This window comes from Lepisma saccharinum, chromosome 9 (genome assembly GCF_977018435.1).
Source record: "Lepisma saccharinum chromosome 9, izLepSacc3.1, whole genome shotgun sequence".
In the NCBI taxonomy this organism is placed as follows: Eukaryota; Metazoa; Arthropoda; class Insecta; order Zygentoma; family Lepismatidae; genus Lepisma; species Lepisma saccharinum.
The window spans coordinates 64,366,677-64,393,972 of NC_139237.1; the positions used below are offsets into that span (position 1 = coordinate 64,366,677).

Consider the following 27,296-nt stretch of genomic DNA (forward strand, 5'->3'; position numbering starts at 1 on the left):
TTCACCAATTTCGCATTTTTACAACATATTTCTTCAATTATGTTGTAATAAGACATATTTCTGTATAATTTCGTAATTCGCACATAATCGGTTATTTCATAATTTTTCTTGGTTTAGCACAACGGATAGTTCACATTGTCGACGGCAGGATATGGAAATTACGGAGGAAGAAAGATGCCGTCTTTTCTTAGTACAGAACAATAATACCCCACTTTTTTTATCCCGCCGACAATTGAAAGCCATGCAAACATTATTGAGGAAAAATGTTAGCTCTCATTATTGCACGGGAAGTAAAGAAGTTTCGTTCTCATTTGTTTGCCTTTTTCGCTTTTCACAAAAATCAGTCAAAAGTAAAAATAACATTCGGTACATTACAGCCACTACTCTACTCTATCGGGTATGGGAGAAATTCGAGAGTACTGTTGTACATATTTTTTTTACTTTACTGGGAATATTTCTGCATTTTTATGACATATTTGTAATTTTTCATGACATATTTTCCAATTTATATGACATATGATAATATGCATTGCTACATTGAAATGTTCTCAAGTTATTGCACTTGAGTGTATGATGAGCTAATAATTGTCACGTGACATTTTTTTTCCCAAACGTTATTCTACTCAGACTCAAATAAGGTTTATGACAAGGAATTTTATGCAAACGCAATTACTCTTTCCATCGAAAATTTATGACTTGCCGGTGCACCACATCAACTTTATCATCAGATTTACTGTCATACTAATTAAGTTACATTACCTCTAAACAGTCTTGCACTGTAGCATACCAATGCTTGAGCTTATCAAATCGTTCAAACACAACTAGTGCAGCACATACAAAGCTATTTACAAGTATATTGCCACATCATGAACAGTGTTCATTATTGAACACATCAGAAAATAATACGACGAAGTGTGTACATGTATTAAACTGATTTGCATTACAGGCAAATATGAAAGACTTGGTTAGATTTCCAATCTATAATATCAAGAAATCCAGACATCAATTTATCTGCAGGAATGAGGTTGCCAATTCACTACGCTGAGGGAACTCTACCTCCTGGCATTACCTGATATACATATGCAACTCTTCACCTCAAAATTTTTAATAATTTCTCCTCGAAATTAACTCTGAATTATCTTATTCTTGGTTATGCATACTTTTATGACACTCGAAAATCTATTTAACTGGATCATATCACGACAAATCCTTATTTTTTGAAGATGGAGGGGTCACCCATTTTGTTCTTATTCATGCATTATGTGCATCGTTTTATGTTGACCTCAGCCAACTTGCACCAAAGTTCACTTGAAAATCTGAACTACGCTACTATAGTCAGATTGCAACTTATTGCGACATTCCCAAGATCGTTTCAGACTACCTTCCAAATGTGGATCCAGGTGTCGGCGTGCAAATAGAGGAATACTTACTTCCCTTGAAAGCTGGCTAGCATGGCGACTGGTATTCTTGGCCCACCTTTATGTCACAGGAACTTGGCAAATAGGACCCGTGATGGTAACAGTCTGGTTGAAAGAACTTTCGTTGACCAGACGATGCTAAAAAAACACAAAAACTAGAGGCTCCACTTCGCCTACAACATCAGGCGACCATTCTACTGCGTCGAACCTTTTCCCTCCACTTTTGCTGCAGCATCAGCTGTTTGGACTCCTCGAGACATCTAGTGATGATCTCTTGAAGTTTGTAGTCCACGCACTGAGGACATATGTCGAAATCAGGCAAACTAAATGGACTTACCCTTCATCAAAAACTTTCAATACCCCAAAAAAAAGTAACATAATCCATACGATTATTTTTATCATTATAATTTTGTTTTTTTACAATTGATATGGCGATCTGTTGTCATAACCACACAGCATAAACTACATAATAATCCTCAACAATTGGCTGGTTTCCAAAATGTCTTCTGCTATGCATTCTCTAGTGCAGGCATGTCAAACACGCGGCCCGCGATATATTTTTGTGCGGCCCCTTTGCTATTACCTGTTTTTAAGTAGTAGAACCTTCAGATGTAGCAGTTGCTAAAATATCTGTGTTGTTATATACCACGATGTGAAATTTCACACGTTTTCCTCTTGGACAGGATATACCCATCGGTAGGTGAAAAAAGGCGGTTGTGTTGCATTATTGGGGTGGTTGACGAATGTAGTGATTGCCAGTTGTTCAGAGTCCAAGGCTAAGTCGTCTGCCTGTGCAGTTTTCCCTCCGGAATCTAGAATGAGGGGAGGGTTGAAGGGAAAGGGGAACAAGCTGCCTTCGCCCGAAAACCTATTACCGCATCTTATAGTCTGCACGACTCACCCCTCCCTTGCCTCTCCCGCATCTTTTTTACCCTCTGTCGGTTCCATTTTCCAAGAAGTTCGGGTCTAGCAGTCTATTCGGGTTGCTTTGTTTGTGCTACCAACAATGTCTTTGTCGAAACCAAGTGGTAGTAAACGAAAAATTTCTGATGAACATCGTAGTTTTCAAGAGAAATGGGAGTTGGAGTACTTTTGTTGTGAAGTGAAAGATAAAATTGTTTGCTTGGTGTGCAGATCAACCATTACTGTACCGAAGTTATATAATGTCAAACGTCATTATGAGCAACACAGAGCTACATACAACCAATACGACGGATTAATGAGGCAAGACAAGCTGAGAGAGTTGAAGGCAGGATTAAAACAACAACAAGGTATGTTTACTAGACTAGCTCAATAAAGTGAAGCTGCGGTACGCGCTAGCTACGCATTGTCGGAGTTGGTAGCTAAACACTCAAAACCTTTTGCCGAAGGCGAGTTTATTAAACGGTGCTTGGTAAAAGCTGCTGAAATAGTTAATCCCGCAAGTGTAAAAGCTTTTCAAGGCATTTCACTATCCCGCAACACGGTTGCTGAAAGAGTAACCGAACTGGCCTGTGATTTGAGTGATCAAATTAAAAGAAAAGTGTCAAATTTCATTGCTTATTCCATCGCTTGTGATGAGAGTACAGACATCAATGGTGTAGCTCACTTAGCTGTGTTTCTTCGTGCTTGTGATGAGGAGTTCAACATTTTCGAGGAGCTATTGGACATTGTACTGTTGCATGTCACTACTACCGGTGAGGATATATTTATTGCTGCTCGTGAACTTCTGCGGAAGTATGATTTACCTCTGTCAAAGTTATCCTGTGTAGCTACAGATGGTGCCCCTTCAATGACGGGAAAAAACAATGGTTTTGTGACAAAACTGCAAAACGAATTTCGTGAAACCTGCGATAAACACATGTTCCATCATGTGCATTGCATCATTCATCAAGAGGTCTTGTGTTCAAAAGTAATCAACATGGAAAGTGTGATGAAGCCTGTGAAAGAAGCTATCAACTTCATAAGATCCCGTGGCTTAAACCAGCGACAATTTTCTGCTTTCTTATCAGATTTAGAAAGCGAATATTCTGGAGTGCCCTACTACACAGAAGTGCGCTGGCTATCGTGTTCTATGGTTCTTGAAAGATTCTGGAACTTGAAAGATGAAATATGTCAATTTTTGGAAATGAAAGAACAAGACACCAGCCTTTTTTCGCAACCAACGTGGTTACAAGATCTTTCCTTTCTTGTTGATATAACGAAACACTTGTCAGATTTAAATTTGAAACTGCAAGGAAAAGATCAATTAATCACCAACATGAATGATCAAGTCAAAACATTCGTGCGTAAGTTATTGCTTTGGGAAAAACAGTTAAGAAACGAAGACTTGACACACTTTCCAACTTGTTTTAAATACAGATCAAGTTCAAAGGACCCTGTTTTTTACAAAAAGTACGCTGAAAAAATTCAGATTTTGAATACTGAATTCGGGAAAAGGTTCCACGATGTTCGTTCTTTCGAAAACAAGATCTCCTTGTTTACGACTGATGTAGAAAAAGTGGCAGCACATTTGCAGATGGAAGTAATTGAAATTCAGTGCTACTCAACTTTGAAACAAAAGTACAGTGAAGTGGGTATCCCTGACTTTTACAAGTACTTGCCTGCACGTTTTCCAGAAACCTGCAAATTTGCGTGTGAAATAATTTCCATGTTTGGTAGCCATTACCAGTGTGAAAAACTTTTCTCACTCGTGAAAGGAAACAAGTCATCAACGAGATCCAGATTATCAGACGTTCATCTTAGCTGTGTTCTGAAAGTAGCTGCCTTAAATAAGATGTCTCCTGATATTGATAAGTTGGTGGCAGAAAAAAGATGCCAGCTGTCAGGCAAGAAGCAATGATCAAGTTTCAATGAATGTTCAATATACTTTATTAAGTGTTATGTTAGTCATTCTTTAAAATAAAGTATTAAAGAAATAATTAAATTTTTACTTGCGGCCCACCCTATCGAACACTACTGACTATTTGGCCCAGTTCAGATTTTGAGTTTGACATGCCTGCTCTAGTGGGATGTCATGATATAACTGTGAACTCCATTACTCAGAATCAGGGGACAAAAATTACGAGGCAGCTGATAAGTACGATGTTCAGTTTGCACTATGCATATGTGTAAATAAAGCATGTATGTACTCTATTAAATTCTAACAGGTCCCTGGGTTCAACACCCACACAGAGGTTTAAATCCCACTTTAAACAATAGGTCCAGTTCCGATTAGCCTATCTCTGCATAAAGTGGACAAAAAAACCTCTAACTGAGGGACATGTGGACTATGTTATATTTTCATAGTTACTTATTTATTTTTCTCTGCATTAATCAAGATTTTTTTTTTGTTTGTATAATTAAAGAAAAGACACCAAAGAGAACCATGTAGAAAGATGACTGCAGACAACTATATGCAGTTTTCAACTCTGTATTCCCACGAAAACAGAGGCGTTCATGCCTTTTTACTGGCATTCATGAATTTTGCAGGAATAAAATGACGTTACGTTGTCCTGAATGCAAATTATTTGCATGCAGAAACCATTGTCAGAGGTGTCAAAATAACGATATTGAAAAGTGACATGTGGTTCCTTTTATTTGAGTCAGTATGTCTTTTCTTACATATATCTCGTAAGAGTAGAAGAAGCATACTGAGATTTGAACATTTTAAAAATATTTTGCAAGTTTCTTCGAGTTGTGTCTTCTACATTTGATTGCTTTTTCTGCAAGTCAGTAAGATTTTGACAGAATTTCGGAACAAATAGTTCCTTTCTAAGCCCATATAAGTTGTATGATTTCAATTCTTTTTCAAAAATACATTGAAAATTTTGTGAATGTTGAGTTCATTTTTTTAGTTCCTTCATTTATATGGCAAAGTTTTAATTATTTTTAGAATAATATTTTGGTGCATTTGGTTCGAGAGTCTAAGCTCGTAATTCTGTGAGACACTTTCTCTCATTTTCCTTAGTTTTATTTCCTTTAATAGCTACTAAAAATGTACGAAATGGACATATTTGCATTCATATATATTTCGCCTGATTTCCAGTAAGTGCTTGTGTAATTCAACATAGATTTGCAATAATTCATGTAAATAATGTTGGTTTTGATAGGATGGCACCGAGTGCCGCACACGGGACATTTGTACTACTATGAGGACACAGAGGGGGGAGGGTTAAAGAACAGTGTGTTCTACTATTTTTCTGAGAGTGGTCTGGTAACTCTAGGTAGAGAAGAGAACTAAAATAATCCAAACCAAAATACCAATGCACATGTTTAGATGCAATTTGCCATCACTAAAATTTTAAGAATTTAAGCAACAAACAAGAATTAACTTGCCTTTTTCTGAAGCAAGCTGAATATTAGACTAAATACTATGTTGTACATGTTGAAGGTAGATGGGACAACAATAATATTGTGATTATTTTTATTCTATTTCCAGCATTGCAAGCAAGTTCTTTCTTATAACCCTGGGGAAGAGGCAACTAAAGAAACAAGAATCAATGCACGGGAGAATTGCATCCTCAACTGTCGCATTTTCAACTTGGGTTTTCATCTTGAAACAGTGATTAAACATCTAAAGGAAATGGCATATGATAATCTTGTTGTACTTCATTGTCCATCGAAGTGTAAGTAAATAAAGTTTACTACAGTTCTGTATCTGGTTAAGTGTATGAACATTCAGTGATCATTAAATTGTGACCACCTACCTAATACTTCGTTCATCCACCTTACCATGCAGGATAACCCGGATGCATCATGGTAGGGAAGTCACCAGGAGCTGATATATATCCATGGGGATCTAACACCATATATCGCTGATGGCAGCCCATAACAAGCAGATGGGGGGTTTGTGAAGCATTCTTGGTGTGAAGTGTCCATTTCATAATATCCCATAGATTCTGTATGGGGTTCAAATCAGAGAAGTTAGGACGTCAGTTCATATGGTGCATCTCCTCTACCCAGTCAAGTACAATCCTCGGTGGCATCGTGCATTGTCATGCCATCCCCATGCAAATAAACGTGTGGTGTACACGTATTACCCTAACAACTCACACAGCAGATGTCACACAGTGGTCCATGCACACTAGTGGTCCATGCACACTAGTGGTCCCAATCCATGCCAACAGACACATGCCTCCACCAGCCTGGATAGCACTCACCATGCAGCAAGGGTCCATAGCCTGTTGGCATTATGTAGCAATAACCTTTGTTGGACCAACACACCATCTTCCAATCAGCATGCTCGTACACCCATGCAAGATGAAGTTGGTTGTGACATTTTGTCAAGAGTGTCTGATGAGTGGGTCGTCTGCCGTGGAACTTCATGCCACCATGCGCTTCACCATTGTGTAGGCTATGGGTGTTATGCATCCACGGTTGTATAGGTCCCGTAATTTTTGGGTGCTGATGGCACATTCAGCTTTTTCGAACCGTTGTACTCAATGCTCACGCCTTCATGTCACCTTCCGTATGCCATTGATGGTCATTGTCCCATTTTCTTGCCACACACTGTACGCTTTCAGTACCCTAGAACAGGCATGCTTAACCAGTGTCGCTGTCTGGGTCATCAATGCACGCAATGCTCGGGCATGCACAGTCATGTCCTTTAGGAAGGGCTTTAAATCCTTACCACCTCCCATTACCACTTGCGTTGTTTGACTAACGTGTAGCATTGTGTCTGCATCTACGCTCATCACTCAAAGTAGTCACATTATAAGGTCAGCTGTGAAAGTCACCCATTGTAGATTGGAGGGGTGGTCACAAATTAGTGAGCACTCAGTGTATAATGTACATAAATGTCACAAAGCAGACAAACATTTGACAAGAAACTTTTCACAGCTGTAGGTTCATAATAGTACTATATTTTAGAATTTTTCTATTCAGTTTGGTTTTCTTGTGGGGACCCCAGGGTCTTGTTGAAGAGAAATTTCTGTAAGATTTAAATTTACTTCTCATCAGCTTGTTGGCTGAGCACGTTAGCTGGTTGACTTTTAATCTGTCCCCCAAAGTTCCTCAGTTTGAACCCCAGCCTGGGGATTCATGTTCTTTATGAGTGCACCTTCATCATTTAATCATCACTCATCCTCATTGTGATGATAACCAAAACATAGCAGAAAATCTATGCTAAATTATAAAACAAACAGGTTTACTTCTAACTGTGCTACATAGGGAGTCAAGACAGTCAATTCTCAAGAGAGAACAAAACCTGTTGTTCTCTTTAAATCAATAATGAAAAAAAAAAAAAACTGTTGATACTAAATAGTTGTCTTATGATTTTTTGTACAGCATTGCACATTTGAAAGTGCACACTTGAAAACCAAACAGTACATTCTGTAAAGGGTTCCGACAGCTAAAGGTCGGTAAGGTAAGGTAAGATCTCCTTTGCTCTACCTTTATTTAGTGCTACATTTAAGGGTACTGAAAAGAGAATACATATACACAACTTATGTGTAAAACAATTAAAGTTTAACGTACACTTAAACATGTCAGCATGGTTATCATTGTTTATCGCCTTCATCGTTAATGATTGTTGCTTTCTGTATCTTTCATGGAATGAGGAATGAATCCTCACCACCTGATTCTCCTGGTATATCTCTCTTCTTCATTTGAGGTCAGTCCTCTCCTCTACTTTCCACATTCTTGACTATTTATTCACTTCTTTTGTGGTCCTTTTGTATTTAATCTTGTTACAGTCATTATCCTGATAGTCTTTCATTACTCATAATGTTACATTTATTCCATTTAAAATTTTCCATGCACTTGCTTAAGGCTAGTGTTTATATAATATGGTATCAAACCATGCAGGAGAGACTGGTTCGATTCCCAGGGTGGCTGATCTAAGGTCAGAATTTTTGTGGTCCTGTCCCCACATAAAGTGGCTCTTCGTCTTACCCAGTCTCAAACCAATGGGTACCTGGGAACAACCCTGGAGGGTAAAGGTGGCCAAAGCATGGTTCTGATTGCATCACCTCCAAAATGGTAGAGATCGAAAATATATGGGGCTCTACCCCCACATCCCTAAATGTGCCTTCATGGCACAGGAACTTTACCTGTACCTTATCAAACCAGGCTCCGTGAATTTAAATCCTAGTTATTTCTGTGCATTTGTTCAATTTCATCAATTCGTCATCCATCTCTGGTTGTCGTCTTTTTAACCTTAAAATGTACGAAATTAGAAATCAAGGTAGTAGTGAAAAGGTCAGGCCATTACGTAAACATTTTATAATCTAGAATATCATGGAAATGAATTGATTTATTTCTTGTTATTTTGGGGTGGGGTTTCCTTGCAAGGAAACCCATTACACTTTTTTCTTCCAACTGCTTGCTTTGGGAATATTTCATATAAAAATGCTTTCTGATATCATTTTCACCCTGTATTTTCAACATTATTGGACAATCTTGTGGCCGCGGTGGTTCAGTCGGTAATGCATCTGACTACCATGCTAAAGGTCCTGGGTTCGATCCCTGGCTGGTTAAAACCCAGGAACTTTTCTAACGTATGAAGCTGCCCCGGTGCCCACCCAGTGTCGAATGACATGGGTACCTGGGGGAAACCCTGGGGGGTAAAGGCAGTCAGGGGCGAGATGCTGATCACATCACCCCTACTCACAACCGGATCAAGAAAGTGTGGGGCATTACCCCCACACCCCCTATACGCCTTCATGGCGCTAAGCACAGGGGAGCACTTTACCTTTTTTTTTTTTACCTTGGGCCATTTATTTATATGCAAATTTGAAGACATAACACTTATTTCTTACTGTTAAATTCTTACAGAGTGATATGGAAAGTTATTTATGAAGTACCTGGAAAACTGGAATCAATTAATCTCTTCTCTTATTGGTATCTGTCAGTAATTGCAAACCAGCAGGTTTACTGATCCAAGATTTCTAGGAATAATTTGTATTGCAAACCTAGAAAGTCACATAAGATTGACAAAGTAATTTTATGTGATGATTACCTATCACTTGTTGAAAAGCTACTTTGCATGCCTTAGCCCAAGCATAGTGAGTTTTTAAAAATTGTATTATTGTATGTACAAATCTTCCTATTAGTCTTATGAGTATTTAAATGTAGCCTGTTTTTTTCTGGAATTTCTAATAACACAGTTTCTCTTTATAAGGCAGAATCTTTCATGTAGTGATGCAACGAAGTGGGAAATTGGCCGATAATTATTTTGAACCAATACGTGAGCATGTAACACAAATACAGTACCATTTTCAGCATGGAAAAAGAATTTAAAAAGGTGTAAAAATTCTATTTCTGCACTATGAATATGCTTAGATATCTTACGTTAGTTCAGAAATGGTTCTTCGGACATATGTGAGTAGTGGTAAATTTTATGTGGGTTCTGTATCTGTATTATCCAAAATTTCATATAGGATAGTACTCCTCAACTTACTGCATTTTTCATTCAATAAAAAGGGAGTTAGTGTATCACAGTTATTGTCAGAGTAAGTCTTCAACATGTATGTTTTAATTTTCTTGTTTTATTACAGATTCACCAGCCATATCTAGAATTCGGGCATTACCAACGCTTAACAGAATTGTATGTATAGTTCCCGATCCCCTTATGGCTAAGAATATTACAATGGATATGTGTCAGCAAATTGCAGGACAGTGTGAAACTGATGCATTTTTGCCAGTGAAAGTTATCCCAGTAGATGTGTATCCACTGTCTCCACTGTGTGAAATGTTAGTATGTTTTGAACGGACGACAATTGGTGGTAAGCTTTCCTCACGTTCTAGTCAAAAATCTTTTCTCCAACAAAGCCTGAATGACCAAAGTCCCTCTGTTGTGCCACCGACAAGAAGTCGGAAAGATACGGGCAACACAAATGTGGAAGCTGTTCCGGAAATATCCAAGAAAGTACAAACTACATTGCAAAAGCAAGCGAAGAACAAGAATGTGAATTTGGTACATCCAGTTAGGGAGGAAGATCAAATTGTCCATACTCTTATGCAATTATTTGACCATGAGATTCAGAAGTGCAGAACTGGTATTGACAATAAATTCCGTACATTGTTCCCTAATGCAAAACAGGTGGATTGGAATGAAACATTGTCAGGTGAATTAAACTTTGCTGCCAATTCGGTGTACACGCAGTTGGTGTCGAAGTATCCTTTGTTGGATAGGGGAAGGAGGAGACAAGAGGAGTTATTTCGAAGAATCCAGCAGCCAATCAGGGATGCTGAAAGTATCGAGGGAGGATGTGGTAATGAGAGCAAGCACACGGCACAGCAGACTTCTTCGAGGACAGTGGCTGGAATTGACCAAGGTAAGAATCAGGAAGAAGAAGCATGCCGAAGGCCTTCTCAAAGTGCGGAAGAAACTCAAAGTGAGGTGTTACCTGAAAAAGTGACTGAGCACCTGGAAAAATTGATTGACGAAAGGTTGAAGAAGTATCTGGGTGAGTCAGCTGTAGCCACAGACTTGGGTGCAAGTCCAAAGTTGCCCGACCTAAGAGTGACTTTGACGGCAAAGCGATCCAGGGTTCCCAGCGAAGAAAGATTAGAAATTTCACGAAGGAGTTCATCGTCGTTAAGTGATGACATATATGGCAAAAGGTATATGGAACCACATAGATCGAATGAATCACTGTATGATCATTCCAGAAGTGCTCCCGAGAGGCAGACCTTCAATGTCTTTCTAGATAATCAATTGCAGTCCAGGCGTTCTCTTTCGGCAGATAAAGAGGATGACTACAATTATCCCAATACAGTGAGAAGTAGCGGAGGGTGTCTGAGATCATCTCGGAGCCCTGTTAGATGGGACAATTCTAATGCATACAGCAGACAGAACTGGTAGCTTTACACATGCACTTTTGTTGTACTTTCTCTTGTGCTCAGATGGAAGTATTTTTCCATATGTTGACAGGATTGTGCCATAAAGAAAAAAGTACTGCATCAGTATTTTTTCCATTGTGATATATATTAGATTGTTCTGTTTTTTTCATAGGAAAGGTTAATTATTAGATGTGAAATTTATTTTAAAAGCCTTGTAGATACAAGGAAAGAAGTAATCTCATTGCTGATATTTCAAACAAGAAGAGTTGAAATTGTAATGTATTATCAATGGAGGGGTCCCAGCAGATATTACAGAGATCTCAAAATATTGTGTGTGGGGGTGGAAGGGTTCATAAACAAAGACAGCTTGCAAAATTGATCTGCTATGGCTGACATGTGTAGAATGGAAGGGTGTTGTGTTTCTTTTGGCTTCATTGTGAATTCAGAATTTGGTGGCTTATATTCTTCGTGCCATAGCTGCTACAGAGAATATGTATAATTTGATGTTCCCTGTCAAATGCACTAGATAAGTACATTGTATGTCATTTGTCTGACATCTTGGACCCCTTCCTTGTAAGTGCTAATTTTGTTAATTTGCGCTGCACATTGGGTTGGGACTATGTTTATTCTCGTGGTAATATTAACTACTAGATATATCACTACAGACTAATTACTCAACCTGGAAACGTTGATTATAATGGAGTTTGTTATGTCAATGGAAGTTTTGACAGGTTTCACAGGTAGATTGTTAATTTTTGGACCAGGTCCAAGATTTTGAGTTAATTAATGTGATACAGTGGAAGATAAGATTAATTGCTCGATCAGTATCAGCTCATGTAGATGTACCAGTAAAATTACCAGTAACTTTACCTATCAAATATTTCTTTATCATTGTCATCCTGGAATGTTCTCTCAACAGTCTTCTCCCTCCGTTATTTCCCACTCCTTTCACAATATGGTAATTCCTCTTTGTCTGAGTTTTCTTCTATATCTTTTTCATTTTACATATCTTTCTTGATCCCTTCTCTCATATGTACCACTTCATTAATTCCCTCTCTGTGTTCCACATTTTGTATCTTGTCTTTACTGCTACATTAAGAACCTTCATTTTTTTATCTTCATTATTCATTTTGAACCATGGTATTGAACTTCCTTCCACTTCATTGACGCATCTGTGTTCCTCTGCCACTTCTTTATAGAAGTTTGAATGCAATTGCCTTCTGTTTATATCTGGCTTTGTCTGTCATTGTTCCCAGGTATTTAAAGCTCTGTATCTCTGTTGACTTCTTCAATTCCTATTCTAGTGTTCCTATCTTTCCAACTTTTTGCTTCTTGCAACTACTAAACATTCACTTTTCGTTTTGTTCCACTCCCCATTTTTTTTTAGCTCACATTTCCAGCCAACTACCCAACTGTCCCATATAACCATGTATTCAGCAAATAACATTGCTTTTGTTATGGAAGTTGTTTATATTTTCACTTCTCAAAATATAAGGGCCTCATGTTTCCTAACAGTGGCCCTGACAGTATTGTCCCTCTAGAATTGTTGTTCTATCACCTTTCATCCAGAGTAAAGAATTGTAATGTAAGTGCACAATCTCACCGTTCTGATGATTTTTGTTAATTCAACAAGAATTTATTTTTTAAAGATTAAGGTCATTACAGTCAAATGGTTTCAGACAAATAAACCATTCCAGTTTTTTTATGGAGCGTGTATGTATTTCGGATTGGTAGAATATTCAGCTTTTGGTATTGAATGAAGGTTTATATTGGTCGATCCCTTATGTATGTATAGTTGAATCAAGCTGAGACTCTAGTCAACAGCCTTGCTGGGGCTTGGATTGCTTAGTTTTTGGTTCTCACATGGTTCCTCAAGAGGCCTTGCACAAAACAGCTTTTTTCTCCTTATGCTGAGCCCAAGTCCAGATGTGTAACTCAAAGTCCCACGTACCTGTTGGGAATTAATCCTAGGATACATGTAAACCCTGCACAATGACAGAACAGAGCTAAACTTCTCATCTTCAGATGTGACAGTTTCCAAGTGCAACAAAAGATGTTGCTCACTCGTAAATGGCATCTTCTGCTGTCAACATGCATCCGCTTGCAGCTCTGGGAGAGACAGAGAATTGGTTAGTTTGCTAACTGGTAAACCTGGCCAAGCTTTTGACCCCAAACTGTTGCTCAGATGGATAAGTTTGGCAGTGCAGTATACCATAAGAATTTCCTGTTGCCATGGCAAATGGACCAACCTAATTGGGTTCGTATGTCCCTACTCTCCTGTGCAAGAGCCAAAAATACAATTCCAATTCCAATCTATCATCACAAAAAAAATAGTGAAGGTCTACACAATTATCACAAACCCAACAAAATTTTACATACATTCTTTTTTCTTTGTGAGGGTCGAAATATTCTTCAAATAGTTAATGGGAATAGTTGTAAAAATCAATGTTTGTATTTGGATTGGGTAAGAATTGTGAATGTGGTTATAAAAGCAAAAGTACGACTGGTGGGTGAATATGGGACACAAATTAAGCAAGTCCTTGCCTTTTTGTCTGTTTGATTCGGCTTACATTCCACAAGCAGGAAAAGCAATTTTTACACATATTCTTTCATCACTTGAGAGTTCAAATGTTGATTTTATTCGATCGTTAATGATCCAGCACATGCAAAACGGGTGAACCAAAATTCAGAGGGAACTGGTGCTCTGGTATGTATTTATAGACACCAGGGCATCAAATGCATACCCCTGAATGCATGCAGGTGGGCTCCTTCAGTGGGTTCCCCCCTTTTATGTTGTAATCCTTAATGTTGTCTAACCATTTTTTATCTTTTTGTTCATTACTTTTTCTTGCTGAACAGTTGTTAGTACTAACTTATTTATGTTCAGCCTTCTGATACTGATCAGAGATTGATAAAATATATAATGCATGTGTTGTGAAAGTTAATGTGAATATTAAAAACTGTTATATGAACTATTAATATTGGTTACCCATTTATAGTTGTTACTACTCTAAAGTCCAAGATAATAAAAAATGCATGTGGCAAAGCAAATAACAATCTTTTTCACACTTTCTCAAGAAGGGCTTGAAAACACCAGGATTAATTTTAGACGTTGATAAAGTTACGTCTTTTATATTAAAAAATAAACATTTAAATCCATGTTGTCCATGGATAAAATTAGTTATTTGCTAATATAAATAGTGCTTCTGTCTTTATCTAATGAGTAGCACATGAAAACAGACAGCAGAAGGTAAGGTTCCTTCAAATGTATAACTTTAAAATGCATGAAAGCAACTTAAAAACAATCAGAAAAACATATCTTGTGTCAGTATTAAAAGGTTTATCAATATTATTATTATTCACAATCAGAATATGCTGCATTCCAAATACTATTTTTATAAGTTTCAAACTCTTCATATAAATTATTATATTTTTGTCAGATCTCATTGTTAACTGTTTGGAACTAACTTGAGTGCATATATATAAAATACATATGTATAAGTGTGAATACATAAGAATTAAAATGATTATAATAACTAACAGCTGTTGAAATCTTTTCATATTCCCAGTTTTAGAAATGCATACTGCGTGTTGGGGACATGCCATTGTTGGATAGCATCAAACAGAGCTACTTGAACTTTATTTCATGTTCTTACGAAATTAGTATATATTGTCGACATATCAAGTAATTATTGTTCGTTCTTTTCTCGCTTCCTGAACACGCAAAATGGCGGTCAAATCTTGACTAGCGTTGTGTTTCAAACAGCAAAGTAGTGTTTCAATCTCCTTAACAGAAAAATTCCTGCATAGCCCCAAAAACCATTCTGGATCATATAACCATCCACGAATAGCCCCAAAAACCATTCACGATAGCCCCACGCACCATCACAGTAAGGTTAGGTTGCTTTACGTTGGCAATATAGTGAAAAAACTGTGTTCGGAAACACTTACCGGGGATTATGACATCAGATGCTCGCAACATCCGGTTCAAGTACATGGATGGAAATGCAAGCAACAGCTTTCGTGTATCGGTCGGACATTATTAAAGAAAAATACATGAATTAGCAGCCATATACATTGAAAAATGTGAAGAAAAAAAAAAACTTCTACGACCTTCCAAAATTACACAGAAACTTAATTCCGTAAGTACTTTCTCCTGTAAATTTTGAGAAATCCGATTCCCGGCTTTGACAGTTTTACCTTACATAGGCTACGTAGACAATCTAAAGCACATTAGAAATAATTGTGAAGGCTTTCATGAAAGGAAAGTGACATTATCAACTATATTTGTTCCTAACGAACTGACAAGAATCTCGTTTACAACAAAATTTCTCTCTTTTCTTCTACCAACTTCGAAAGAAAAGAAATCGTATAAAAAAATGGCTGTTGTGAGGCAAAAGTAATCCTTTTCCCACAAAGCACTAAAATATTTCCTATGTTAGGCTTTTTCTTGTTAAAAATTGAAATAAATAGTATGAAAGGTTTTTCTCACACATTAGCAACTGATACGCAGTATAATTTTGTTTTACTTCTACAGCTCCCTTAGCTAACTGTTCACCTTTCGTCACGTTACAGCGCCTTGAATAACGTAGTGTGGAAAACGACCCAAGAAACTAGTTTCCCAGATGGATGACAAACATAGATGGCAGTGCGATCGAACCAGGTGCTAATTTTGTTATGAAAGTAATGTGGCTTAATTAGTTTTTGGAATATATTGTGTAGATTTGTTTGTCTAGAAAGGCGGTAAGTGAATTGATGGAAACAGTTATATTTGTGGAGTGATTTGCAGTCACGAAATGACATTAATTTGGAAAGAAAAGTAAAATAAAATTAATAAATAAATAGCATGCGTTACCCAAGAAGAAACATCGCAATGTGATTCCGGACGTGTTGGTTTGTGTACTAGAGTTTTATTTTTCTATGTTATTAGATTATAAGTAGTATCCTGAGACAGATTTCATACCAAGGCGACAAACCACAAGTGTCACTTGGAAGCGAGCAGTCCATAATCAATGCAGCCTTTCGAACTGTAGGGACACAAGCTCTGCCTGCACCGTTTCCTCAAGGAGATTTTAGACCAAAGCGACACGCAACAAACGATACGAGGATTCCACACCAAAGCGACACGGGTCCTTCGGTCCAAGTCAGCTTTCATACCGAAGCGACATATGTTGCTTAGAAACGAGCCAATCAAGATCAACATTTCACATTGTAGCGGCTAGCGGCATGACGGGAAGCACAGGCCAGCGTTCGGTTGGTGAAATCCTCAAGCGATAAGTGTTGCGTTCCCCTTGTCGCTTTGGTGCGCAATCTCGCTAAAGCAAGACACTCATTGCATCGCGCATGCACGAACAACAAGCCACAGCAACATGTTGCAAGCTATTGAGGAAATGGCCCAGTTTGAGCGACAAAGCGACACGTGTGGCTTATCGTGTCGCCTAGATCTGTTGTTGTAATCTGCGGTTTGTTGTCTCGCCTATCTGTTGTTTGCACAATTAGCAGTGAACGCTTGCCAATAGACTGAAGGCACCATGTCACTTGTCACTTAGTTGGGAACTCCCCCTGTAGCACGTCGCTTCAGTCTGAGCACCCTTCCTTCAAGGAGCTTTCCGACCGAAGTAACAAGTAGCACGTGAATACGCCATATGAACGTGTCATTTGCTGTTTGGACCCTCATGTGCAATGAATGCTATTTTACAGTCTGGAAGTGTGTGTCACTAGTGTGACAGTGTGAACATCCCGTGTCGCTTGTCCCATTGGTTTGAAAGTTTCCTTACACTCATATCGATGGCACTAAGAAAGTTTTGTGGGGTTCCCCTTGTCGTTTCATGCAACCATCGCCGCGATTAGTTTAAGCGGAAGATAAGAGACAGTAAATATCAAAAATACAAATGCTTCAGTGTGTATATCTTTAAAAGAAATGATGAACCTAATTCATACACAAAAATTTAGTTGCCAAGAGCATTCCATGCGTATTTTTTCTCCCGTATTATTAACGAAAGTATGACAATTAAAGGACGTGGTCGACTGTCTAGAATGTTCGTTAATATCTTCGCGACCACTGTACCAAATATCATAGCAATTATCACATTCATAGAAATGCTTCATGTAAAAGAATCAGACGTTGCAGCGAAAACTCCATTTACTTCCATTATAAGCAGACTAATACCAAGCACCGGGGTCCAACACTAGCACCTCTAGCAGATCATTTTTGAGTGGAACCAGCCAGAGAGTGCAGAACCGTGCCGTTTTCCACACTACGTTATTCAAGGCGCTGTAGTCACGTTGTTTACATAGGGCCCGTTCCGAAAGTCGCTCGAGTTTAACGAGTTATGGTTAGGGGTGTGCGGGATCCCAAAAAGTCGGGACTGGGATGGGGAAAAAAATTTCCCGTCCCGATCCCGACTTCGGAAATACCGGATGGTCATTTTAAAATGTCGTTAATTTTCGACGTTTGCTGCATTGTAAATGTCTGGAACTTATCGGAAATTGTTAGTTTTTGTACCAGAAATGCAAAAACAATCACTTATTGTAAAAATGAACTGTAGAATTTGAGATTTCCAGAGCTTCGGGAAATATTGAACATTTCCCGACTTTCTCGGGAAATTGCTAATTTTTCCCTTCCCGAATGTCGGGATTTAAAAAATTTCCCGGCCTGACTCAAAAAATTCTGTCCCGCGCACCCCTAGTTATGGTAACTGGCTGTCCCATAAGTGCTCCTGTGTGTTTAGTGAGGTTCATTATGTTGTCCCAAAAGTCTCATTCCGTGCATCTTGTGAAAGAACGACATTCGACAAACGCAGGGGCCAGGAGGCTGGTTTGTTCAGTGAGAATCGTCTGCTGCTTGCAGCAGTGGCATGGCATGACTTTTTCAAAAGTGTTACCGGTCATCAAAAGTTATCATCTCCACCCTACCTGCCCTAAAAAACATGCCTTTGATCTGGATTTTTGTTCATTTCGTTCTTTTTTTTTTTAATCCGCTCAGTGATTTATTTAGCCACAATCACTTCTAAAGTTCAAATCACAAACCCTGAGACCTTCTGTAAACAAAACCACCTGCATGCAGAAAGCATTGCAAACTCATAGAAGTAAAATAATCAACACGAAAATCCAGCTTTGTTACAGGATTCATTACGTAAGGTAAAACAATGGCCAATTTGTAGTATGGGATACGCTGCCGCAAATGATGTCTCACTTTAAACCCAATGCTCTTTCTTTTCTTTACTTATTGCTTCACCTTTATGGTTAACTCTTTGCACCAGTAATCATTTTCCATAAATTTGGCTTCTTTCTTGCATGCAGGAATCATCCCGAAATGTGTGGCATAAATTTAATTCCTTACGTAAACCATGTCCACCTCGTAGAAAACCTATAGATAATAGTTGGCAAGACCAATTTTTAATGCTTTTGGCTCCACCATCAGTACACCTTCCATATAAAAAAATAGAGGAAAATATTTCTAACTTTTCACTTGAATTCCCTCCCATTTCTACAGAGGAATTAAAAAACATAATTAAGAATATTAAACCCACTGCACCAGGTCTAGATGGAATACCATACCAAGCCATAAAATATCTACCTAAAACAGGTTTAGATATTCTTGTATCTTTTTACAATAACATATTCCGTACCGGTATAGTACCGAGGGAGTGGAAAGATTATATAGTTCTCCCAGTTTTAAAAGCAAATAAATCACCACATTGTGCTACATCTTACAGACCCATAATGTTAATTTCAGTTTTGGAAAAAATATTCGAACGAACGATATACCTCAGAATTACCTGGACACTAGAACGTCAACGTTTCTTTTATCCTACTCAACTTGGCTTTAGAATCAATTATGGCAGTCAAGATGCAATAGCTATCCTAAGCACTGCAATTCAAAATAGCAAAATTAGTCGTTCACACTGTTATAGTCTTTTTATAGATGTGGAAAAAGCATATGATTCTATCAATTTACATATGCTTTGTAACAAATTAGAAAATCTTTTCATTCATCCTCAATTATCGTTAATCATATGGAACCTATATTCCAATAGAAAGATATATGGATGGTTCTCAGAAACAATTAGTGACCCTCGTTTCACTAGCATAGGAATTCCTCAAGGTGCACCTTTAAGTCCTTTATTATTTAATATTTACACAAATGAAATTCACTCCTTACCTCTTTATCCGTTCCAGTTAGTACAATACGCAGATGATTTCTGTTTTTACTGTACTACAGATGATGCAACCCAAGGTATAATTAAAACACAGAGATTAATTAACACCATTAGAGAATGGTTTCATAATGCAGGATTAACCCTTAGTGAAAATAAATCCAAAATCATTTGCTTTAATAACAAACGCACAGATAGGTATCCCAATAATATTTTACAAATTTCTGACATCCCAGTGACAGATTCTCACAAATATTTAGGTGTACATTTTGATAGACGTTTTACATGGAATACACACATTTTATATTTATTAAACAAAGGTCAAAAGTTTTTAAACATAATTCGTAGCATGACAACAACAAAATGGGGAGGCCACCCAAAAATTTTACTTTTCTTTTATAGAAATTGCTTTCGCTCATTTTTCGACTATGCAGCTTTCAGCTACAGGGGAGCAAAATCCAATCTACTCGACAAAATAGATATATTACAAAGAAAAGCATTGAGAATTTGTCTAGGTCTTATGCAATCAAGCCCCAATGTAAGTGTTTATATGGAGAGTAAAGAGACTTCTTTGAGTCACAGGCGGATTCAATTAACAATAAAATTCCTCCTTAAATCATGGGAAAATCATCCTCATCCATTTAATAAATTGTTTGAAATACAAAAACAATGGGCTGAAGCCGATGTAATAAATCCTCATACCACCTCATATTTCCTTGTATTCTGTCATGACTTATTTCCAGAACTTCGATCTAATACTTTCACTCTCTTACATCCTTTGATCTATCAACTAGATATTCCATTATATACTCAATGTTCAATCCACTTCAGAGATCTAGGTTTACATGCATTGTACAGAGAAAAATGGCCAATGCATGTAATGATTTACACCGATGGTTCTAAGAATAACAATAGTGTAGGATGTGCCTATTACATCCCAGAGAAAAACATTTATCAACAATTTAGATTACCTATAGATTCATCTATTTTTACTGCGGAAAGTTACGCCCTATACAATGCCTTACAATATGGAATAGCGGAAGACTTTAAAAAAATTCTTCTCCTTACAGATTCGCTGAGTGTTCTTCAAGCATTATCTACATCCTATCCCAAATTATGTCACCAATCATATCTTATTATTTTAATTATTCAACAAATTCAACTTGCTTGCAAAAGAAACATTGACATACAATTCAGTTATGTCAAAGCACATGATATTAATGTAGGAAATGATAGAGTGGACATATACGCTAAACAGGCCAGAGATTTACAACTCATAAGTTTCAATAGGTTAATGTATACTGATTTATTACCACGAGTAAAAATCAAACTTATGGAACAATGGAATGAATGGTGCAAAGATCAATTTAAGTTTGTGGGCAACACATATAGATGGATTGCAGAATTTAAATCTAAAGTCCCTTGGTTCAATTCATACACACTTCCACGGCAAGTCATAGTTTTTATTAATAGATTAAGAACAGGACACGTACGTACACCAGCACATTTAGCAAAAATAAAAATTGAAACTCAAGAAAATTGTAAATGTGGCAATAATAATCCTGATGCTCAACATTTAATTCTAAAATGTCCAAACTATTCAGATCAACAAATCATACTCTACAAAGGTTTTCAACGTTTAAAAATTCCATTTCCAATATCACTATCATCCATTTTAACAGATTTATCCCCTTCATTAATATGGATGCTGTATGCATATTCTCGAAAATGTAGACTTGAAATATAAAGTGATTTTTAAGAAACAGCAAAATGGACAAGGGAAAGTGAATTATTTATAATAATTGTTATATATTTGTGATTCCGATTAATTTGTGAGACTAACTGCCAACTTTAGAAGAAAACATTAAAAGAAATAAAAAAAAAAACAATAACGATGTCCAAAGTCGACAAGATAATGCTGACAGGGACAAAAAAAAAGAAGAAGAAGAAGAAGAATCTTTCTTGCATGTGAATTGAATATATTTTACTTGCATTTTTTTAGACAAAATGATATAACATGATAATGTATATTTCTAAGGATGATATAGATAGGAGTGTATTTGAAATTTGTTTGTAGATTTTATGTAAATTGTATCTTATGTAAATAAAATATATAATGGGCATAAACAGCCATATGCATTGCTGTAAGTCCAATAAATATATTGATGATGATGATCAAAACAAGACAAAGAAAGTTCGTAAATTTATTGCGGTTGAAAACTTTGACAAGCATCCTAATAACGATTTTTGTTCCTCCAAATATAGTGCACTTCGTTAAATAACTTGGTGACATGGCAAGGCAAGATAAGTGTGAACATTTTGTAGGAATATGCATTGTAACTTTCAATGAGCTTAGAGATTTGTGTACATAATGATATTTTATAACATTGGTTATTTTCTAAAAATAATCATGTGAACAGCAAGGAAGTAGTGCAACTTAGTAATATTGCCTGACTTATCCTTAGAAAAATAACATGCCGAGTTCTATGCGTGCGGGAAGGTCTCCGTGTTCTCCGAGCTTGTTTTCAAAACACCAGCAAGGACAGCCTTTGAAAAGGGGTGAGAAATAGATTCTACTCAATATTTATATAACGTTCTGTCAGTGGTATCCTGAGAAACTAGTAAATGAAGTGGTTAAGTTGGTATCCCAGTGCAGTGGTGTGTCAGTGTCTGCAGTTTTAAGGGTTATGAAAGAGAGAATGACCGGGAGAGTGGCAATGTATGCGGCTGCATATTCGTCTGATGTTTTGAGAGCGGGTTCTCACATTCAGAGGCTCTTATATAAAATGAATAGGTGCGGCGAACTATGAGTGTAACAGCAGATGATTGTGGTCATGAATCAGCTGACGCGGAGTGATACATCGAATCGGTGAAACCGTTTGTTTACAGAAGGTCTCAGGGTTGGTGATTTAGACCTTAGAAATAACTACCACTCATGAGAGAGTTGCCGCGAAAATCCAGTGAAATCTGCTATCTCTGTTTCTTTGCAAAGAGGTGGAAAGGGGAAGAAGAACCACACATTCGGGTCAGTTTGATGTTTCTGCGGTGAGCAGACGACAGAATTCCCCTCCTCCAGCGGTGGAAGGGAAGTCCAGATGTACGTTCTACTGCTGCCAACTTAGTTTTTTGGAGCAAGGTTTGTCGAAATCACGAATCGCATGAAGTACTTATCTTTTCGTCTATTACGTAAACGGTTTCAGTTGCAGTTAAATCCAGCTTTGGCTTTGCAGTCTAGCTCTTGTTGCTTCAGAGAAATAGTGTCCCCGTTTTAGGTGGGATGTAGCTCTATTCTGGAAATCCAATGTGACAGCACTTGCTGATCCGGTAGGCTGCAGCGGCAACAGGGCCCCTAAACAGGCATATGAATAACCCCCTAGCACACTTGCCTCCTCAAGTCTTTCCCCGCCGTTCCCTTGCATTGGCGCCCTTTCCTCCTGTTGCCTCTGGGTAGCGGAACGGCCTGACTATTCGCTTTTGTCGGCTGCAGAAAAAATGTCCTCTGCAATATACTCAACTGCAACGCTGTCTGTTAACTTATTTAATAATGTTGTTATTTTATTGAGAATAAAAACTTTTTAATTTCTTTACATTTTTCTGTTACCTGAGGTAACACCGGTTACATGCAGACATCTCTGGCTTGCAGACATCGCGTGTACATGATGGCTCGGAAAATGTATATTATAATTTTAACAGAGAGCGATATGAAGCAACATGCGCAAGATGAGTGTGCCTTAACTCTTCTTACAATGTGATTAAAATGAGTAACAGTGTTCGCAGCAGAGTTTATTTCAGCCAGAAGGACATGCCTTTCGCTGGACGCTATGCGGAAAATTTCTATAAACAAAACGCTGCCCCTGCGCTTTCTTCTATAGAGCGTCTCAACCTTAAAAGTCAGTAATGAAGTAAATGGAGTACTTCCCTCTCTCTTTAATACATGCGTTTTCCCAATAGCTCTGTCCTTTTCTACCACCGCTGCGTTGCCAGATGTTAAAAAAATTACAAAATGTAGAAGTCATAAATTTCAAACAGTGAAATCATTATCCTGTAGAGCTTTTTATGCTCTATTTACTGACGGCATTATATATCCTGTCATAAATTCATGTGATCTGAAATTTCCATAATTATGCAATTTTGCAAAAAGCTTAATTTTTTGGCAGTGTCTGCTGCCACGTTGTTTTTCTGCTGGAACCTCAAAAGAGATGCGCGTGGCAGCAGACTCGGTCTTTGTTTTATCGTTATTTCATCATGCTATGCATGCAATTACGTCCGTAACACATACTGTGAAGTTGTAGCGATTACTTTCACAAAAACGTTTTAAGATTAGGTCCCTTAGCATTCTTCTAATAATAAATCTAAATGCTCTCGTAGTTAGGTTAGGTTCTGTTAGCATTAAAATAATATCGCTAAATGCTTTCTAAAGAAAAAAGTTCTAAATTATCTGTACATTCATTTCCACTAATCACCAACTTGCATTTTTATCGTCCCTCTGTTCTTAAGACTTGTAACATCCTCTTAGCAGACGAATTACGTGGCAGGAGCAAATTTGACGCTTATTCTTACTGCTGACACGTGCGTGGCAGCAGACTCGGCCTAATTTTTTGTAGTAAATACATCAAAAGCCATAAATATCAAACCGCTTGAACAATTTCGTCAGTTTTTTTTTCTATGGGATCTATGGTGTTTGTAAATATAATATTCTTCGCCTGAATGAATTAATTTGCTTACGACAAGAGTTACATATATATATATATATATATATATATATATATATATATATATATATATATATATACACACACACACACACACACATTGGGGACACACATTGGATATTTTGTATAAATCATCAGACCGTAACACGAAAAAGTTTGTTAGCGAGAAACTTTTCGGCTTGTCGCGATACACGTGCAGACCAAGCGAGAAAAGTGTTGATCATTGTTTGAAGTTATTTTTAGAATACATTGTTACCCCACAGCACCATTATTTATTGCGCAACCGTAGTTTATTTACGTGGGGTGTCTCGTGTATCAAATTTATTGCGCGCCACCTAGGGTGCCCCAGTTCGAAGGAAGTGCAGTGTGCGTGTGCTGTGTGATAATTGCGGATTGCATGCAGGGTTGGCATGTTTAAAACAAAAGTGTTTAAAACACTTTGTTTTAAACGTTTAAAACACACGGCTTTGTTTTTTTTACAAATGTTTTAAACGTTTAAAACAATATGTTTTAAACATGTTTTTTTTACAAGTGTTTAAAACACATTTTGGTGGTAGATATTTTATAGTCTGTGATAATTTTTTTTGGTGGCAACCCTGTTTTTCATTGAATCTTTGTCAATTCATCCGTGCTTTACAGTCTCACTTATCACACAACACTTGAGCAATCTTATGTTCTGACTTCACGGGAGAAAGCATTTTAATTTTAGGCTAAATGCCTATGTTGTTAGGTTAGGCAGGCTAGCTATGTATGCACAAGGTAGCAAAATTGTTGTGCGACAAGAAAGACCCGTGCTTTACTGTAGAAATTGAAACGTCTCAGTTAGTTGTTTCGTATCGTCCTTTACGTTTGAGACTGGCGGAAGCTGGAAATGGAATCTAATATACACAATGCGTGATTTTGATCATGACGTGATTTTTTTTTCTTTTGCGATACGATTCATTGGTCTGTATAACTGAATGAAGCTCAGATGCTTACTTTTGGTAACATAATTTTGTACTTTGAAAGATAAATTCATCTGAAAAATCTATTATGACACTGCAGGTTGTTTTCTGCTATATAAACTGTTCAGGCAGCAGGAAATATTTCACCGTGATTTTTTTCAGGACGAGGATAGTAATTCTATAATATTTACTTTCTTCAAATTTAGATGAATATAAATCCTAACCTACTTCAGTAGTGTCGGAAAAAGGGGGGCTATTACCCACAACTTTTGTCCCTGTAGTCACGGGCGCCGACTTGTCAAAATTATTGGGGGTGGGCTCTGATCACTGAAATAAATTAATGAATGACTCACTCTCTCCCTTTTTTAAGTTTTGGCCTCAGTGTTCGGAATCTCATAAAAGCTAGGGGTGTGCGCGATCCCGAAAAGTCAGGACCGGGATCGGGGAAAGATTTTCCCGTTCCGATCCGGACTTCAGGAAATGATTTCCCGAATTTTCGGGATCCCGTGCAGTCGGGAAATACCGAATTGTCATTTGAAAATGTCGTTATTTCTCGACGTTTTCTGCATTATCAATTTCTGGAATTTACCGAAAATTGTTAGTTTTTAATCCAGAAATCACTTAAAGTGAAAATGACGTGTATAATTCGAGATTATCAGAGCTTCGGGAAATTTTGAACATTTCCTGACTCAGTAGGGAAATTGAAAAATTTTCCCGTCCCAATCCCGTCCCGCACACTCCTAATAAAAGCCCATCAATTCCTCAAAAATATAATATTTTTATACACAGTTCGAATGCAGAATATTAATTGTCCACGGATGGATATGTCACAAGTTTCGTCAACCATTCCCGACTTTTATTATCTGCTACCACGGAGCGCGAAACAGATCTCCCTAATATATCAATGATCTCGTTCTGAATGTCATGCGAGAGCCATTTGTAGCCCGAACGTCCCATCCACTACCTTAGTTCATGCACATCGTCTTTTGAAACTTTTTTTTTTAGTAAAAAATTTAACAATACTCATAATTACATACGTAGTATATACTAGTAATAAATCATGCGTTTTGCTGTCTCTGGTCATAGCCTCCCCAAAGTTGATGGTTTAGCGGTTTCAGTCCCCCAAAGTTGATGGTCTAGAAAATTTTAAATGTGTATTAAAAGTTAAGTTCATGTGGCACAATTCAGAGTAAACTTTAGAAGAGAAGCAAAATAATACATTAGATCCTCTTAAGCAAAATTATTTGGGGGGGCTCTGCCCTCACATTGTTAATATTGGGGGCTCGAGCCCCCCAAGCCCCATGGAGTCGGCGCCTATGCCTGCAGTAGAGGTGTGCTGGATTCCGAAAAGTCGGGACCGGGATCGGGAAAAAAAATTTCCGTCCCGATCCCGACTTCCGGAAATGACTTCCCGACTTTTTGGGATCCCAAGCAGTCTGGAAATTCCGAATGGTCATTTTAAAACGTCGTCAATTCTAGACGTTCTCTGCATTGTGGTTTTGTACCAGAAGTGCAAAAACAAGCACTTAAGATGGAAATTACGGGTAGAATCGAGATTTCAAGAGCTTTGGGAAATTTCGAACACATCCCGTCCCGAAAATTTTCCGACTTTTTCGGGAAATTGAGAATTTTCCCAATCCCGAATGTCGGGATTTAAAGAATTTCCCGTCCCGACCCAAAAAATTCAATCCTGCACACCTCTACTACAGCGCCTAGAATAACGTAGTGTGGAAAACGGCATGCTTCTGCGCTCTCAGGCTGGTTCCACTCGAAAATGATCCGCTACAGGCGCTGGTGTTGACCCCGGTGCTTGGTGTTCGACTGCTTATAATGGAAGTAAATGGAGTTTTCGCTGCAACGTCTGGATTGGATTGATTTGTTGTTTTAAGTCCACTTTATGCACAGTAAGGCTAATCGGGACTGGACCTACAGTTTAAAGTGGGATCCGAACCACCATGTGTCTCCACCGGGAATCGAACCCGGGACCCCTTGATTACAAGGCGACGACGCTACCACTGCGCCATCGGGGAGGCCCTCTGCAACCTCTGATTCTTTTACATGAAGCATTTCTATGAATGTGATAATTGCTATGATATTTGGTACAGTGGTCGCGAAGATATTAACGAACATTCTAGACAGTCGACCACGTCCTGTTATCGTCATACTTTCGGTAATAATACGGGAGAAAAATACGCGTGGAATGCTCTTGGCAACTAAATTTTTGTGTATGAATTAGGTTCATTATTATTATCATCATCATCATCATCATCATTTCTTTTAAAAATATACACACTGAAGCATTTGTATTTTGGATATTTA

General features: G+C 37.8%; 1 protein-coding gene across 2 annotated transcripts in view; it reads left to right on the top strand.

Moving 5' to 3' along the window:
- The window catches only part of LOC145992083 (uncharacterized), a 61,533-nt gene extending 46,878 nt beyond the window's left edge, over positions 1-14,655 (top strand). For both annotated transcript variants that reach the window (XM_083128301.1, XM_083128302.1), the window contains exons 9-10: positions 5,818-6,004; positions 9,875-14,655. In XM_083128301.1, coding sequence (XP_082984427.1) covers positions 5,818-6,004; positions 9,875-11,184 — 1,497 coding nt within the window. In that variant the 3' untranslated portion in view covers positions 11,185-14,655. The remainder of the gene's footprint in view (positions 1-5,817; positions 6,005-9,874) is intronic.
- The last annotated feature ends 12,641 nt before the right edge of the window (positions 14,656-27,296 follow it).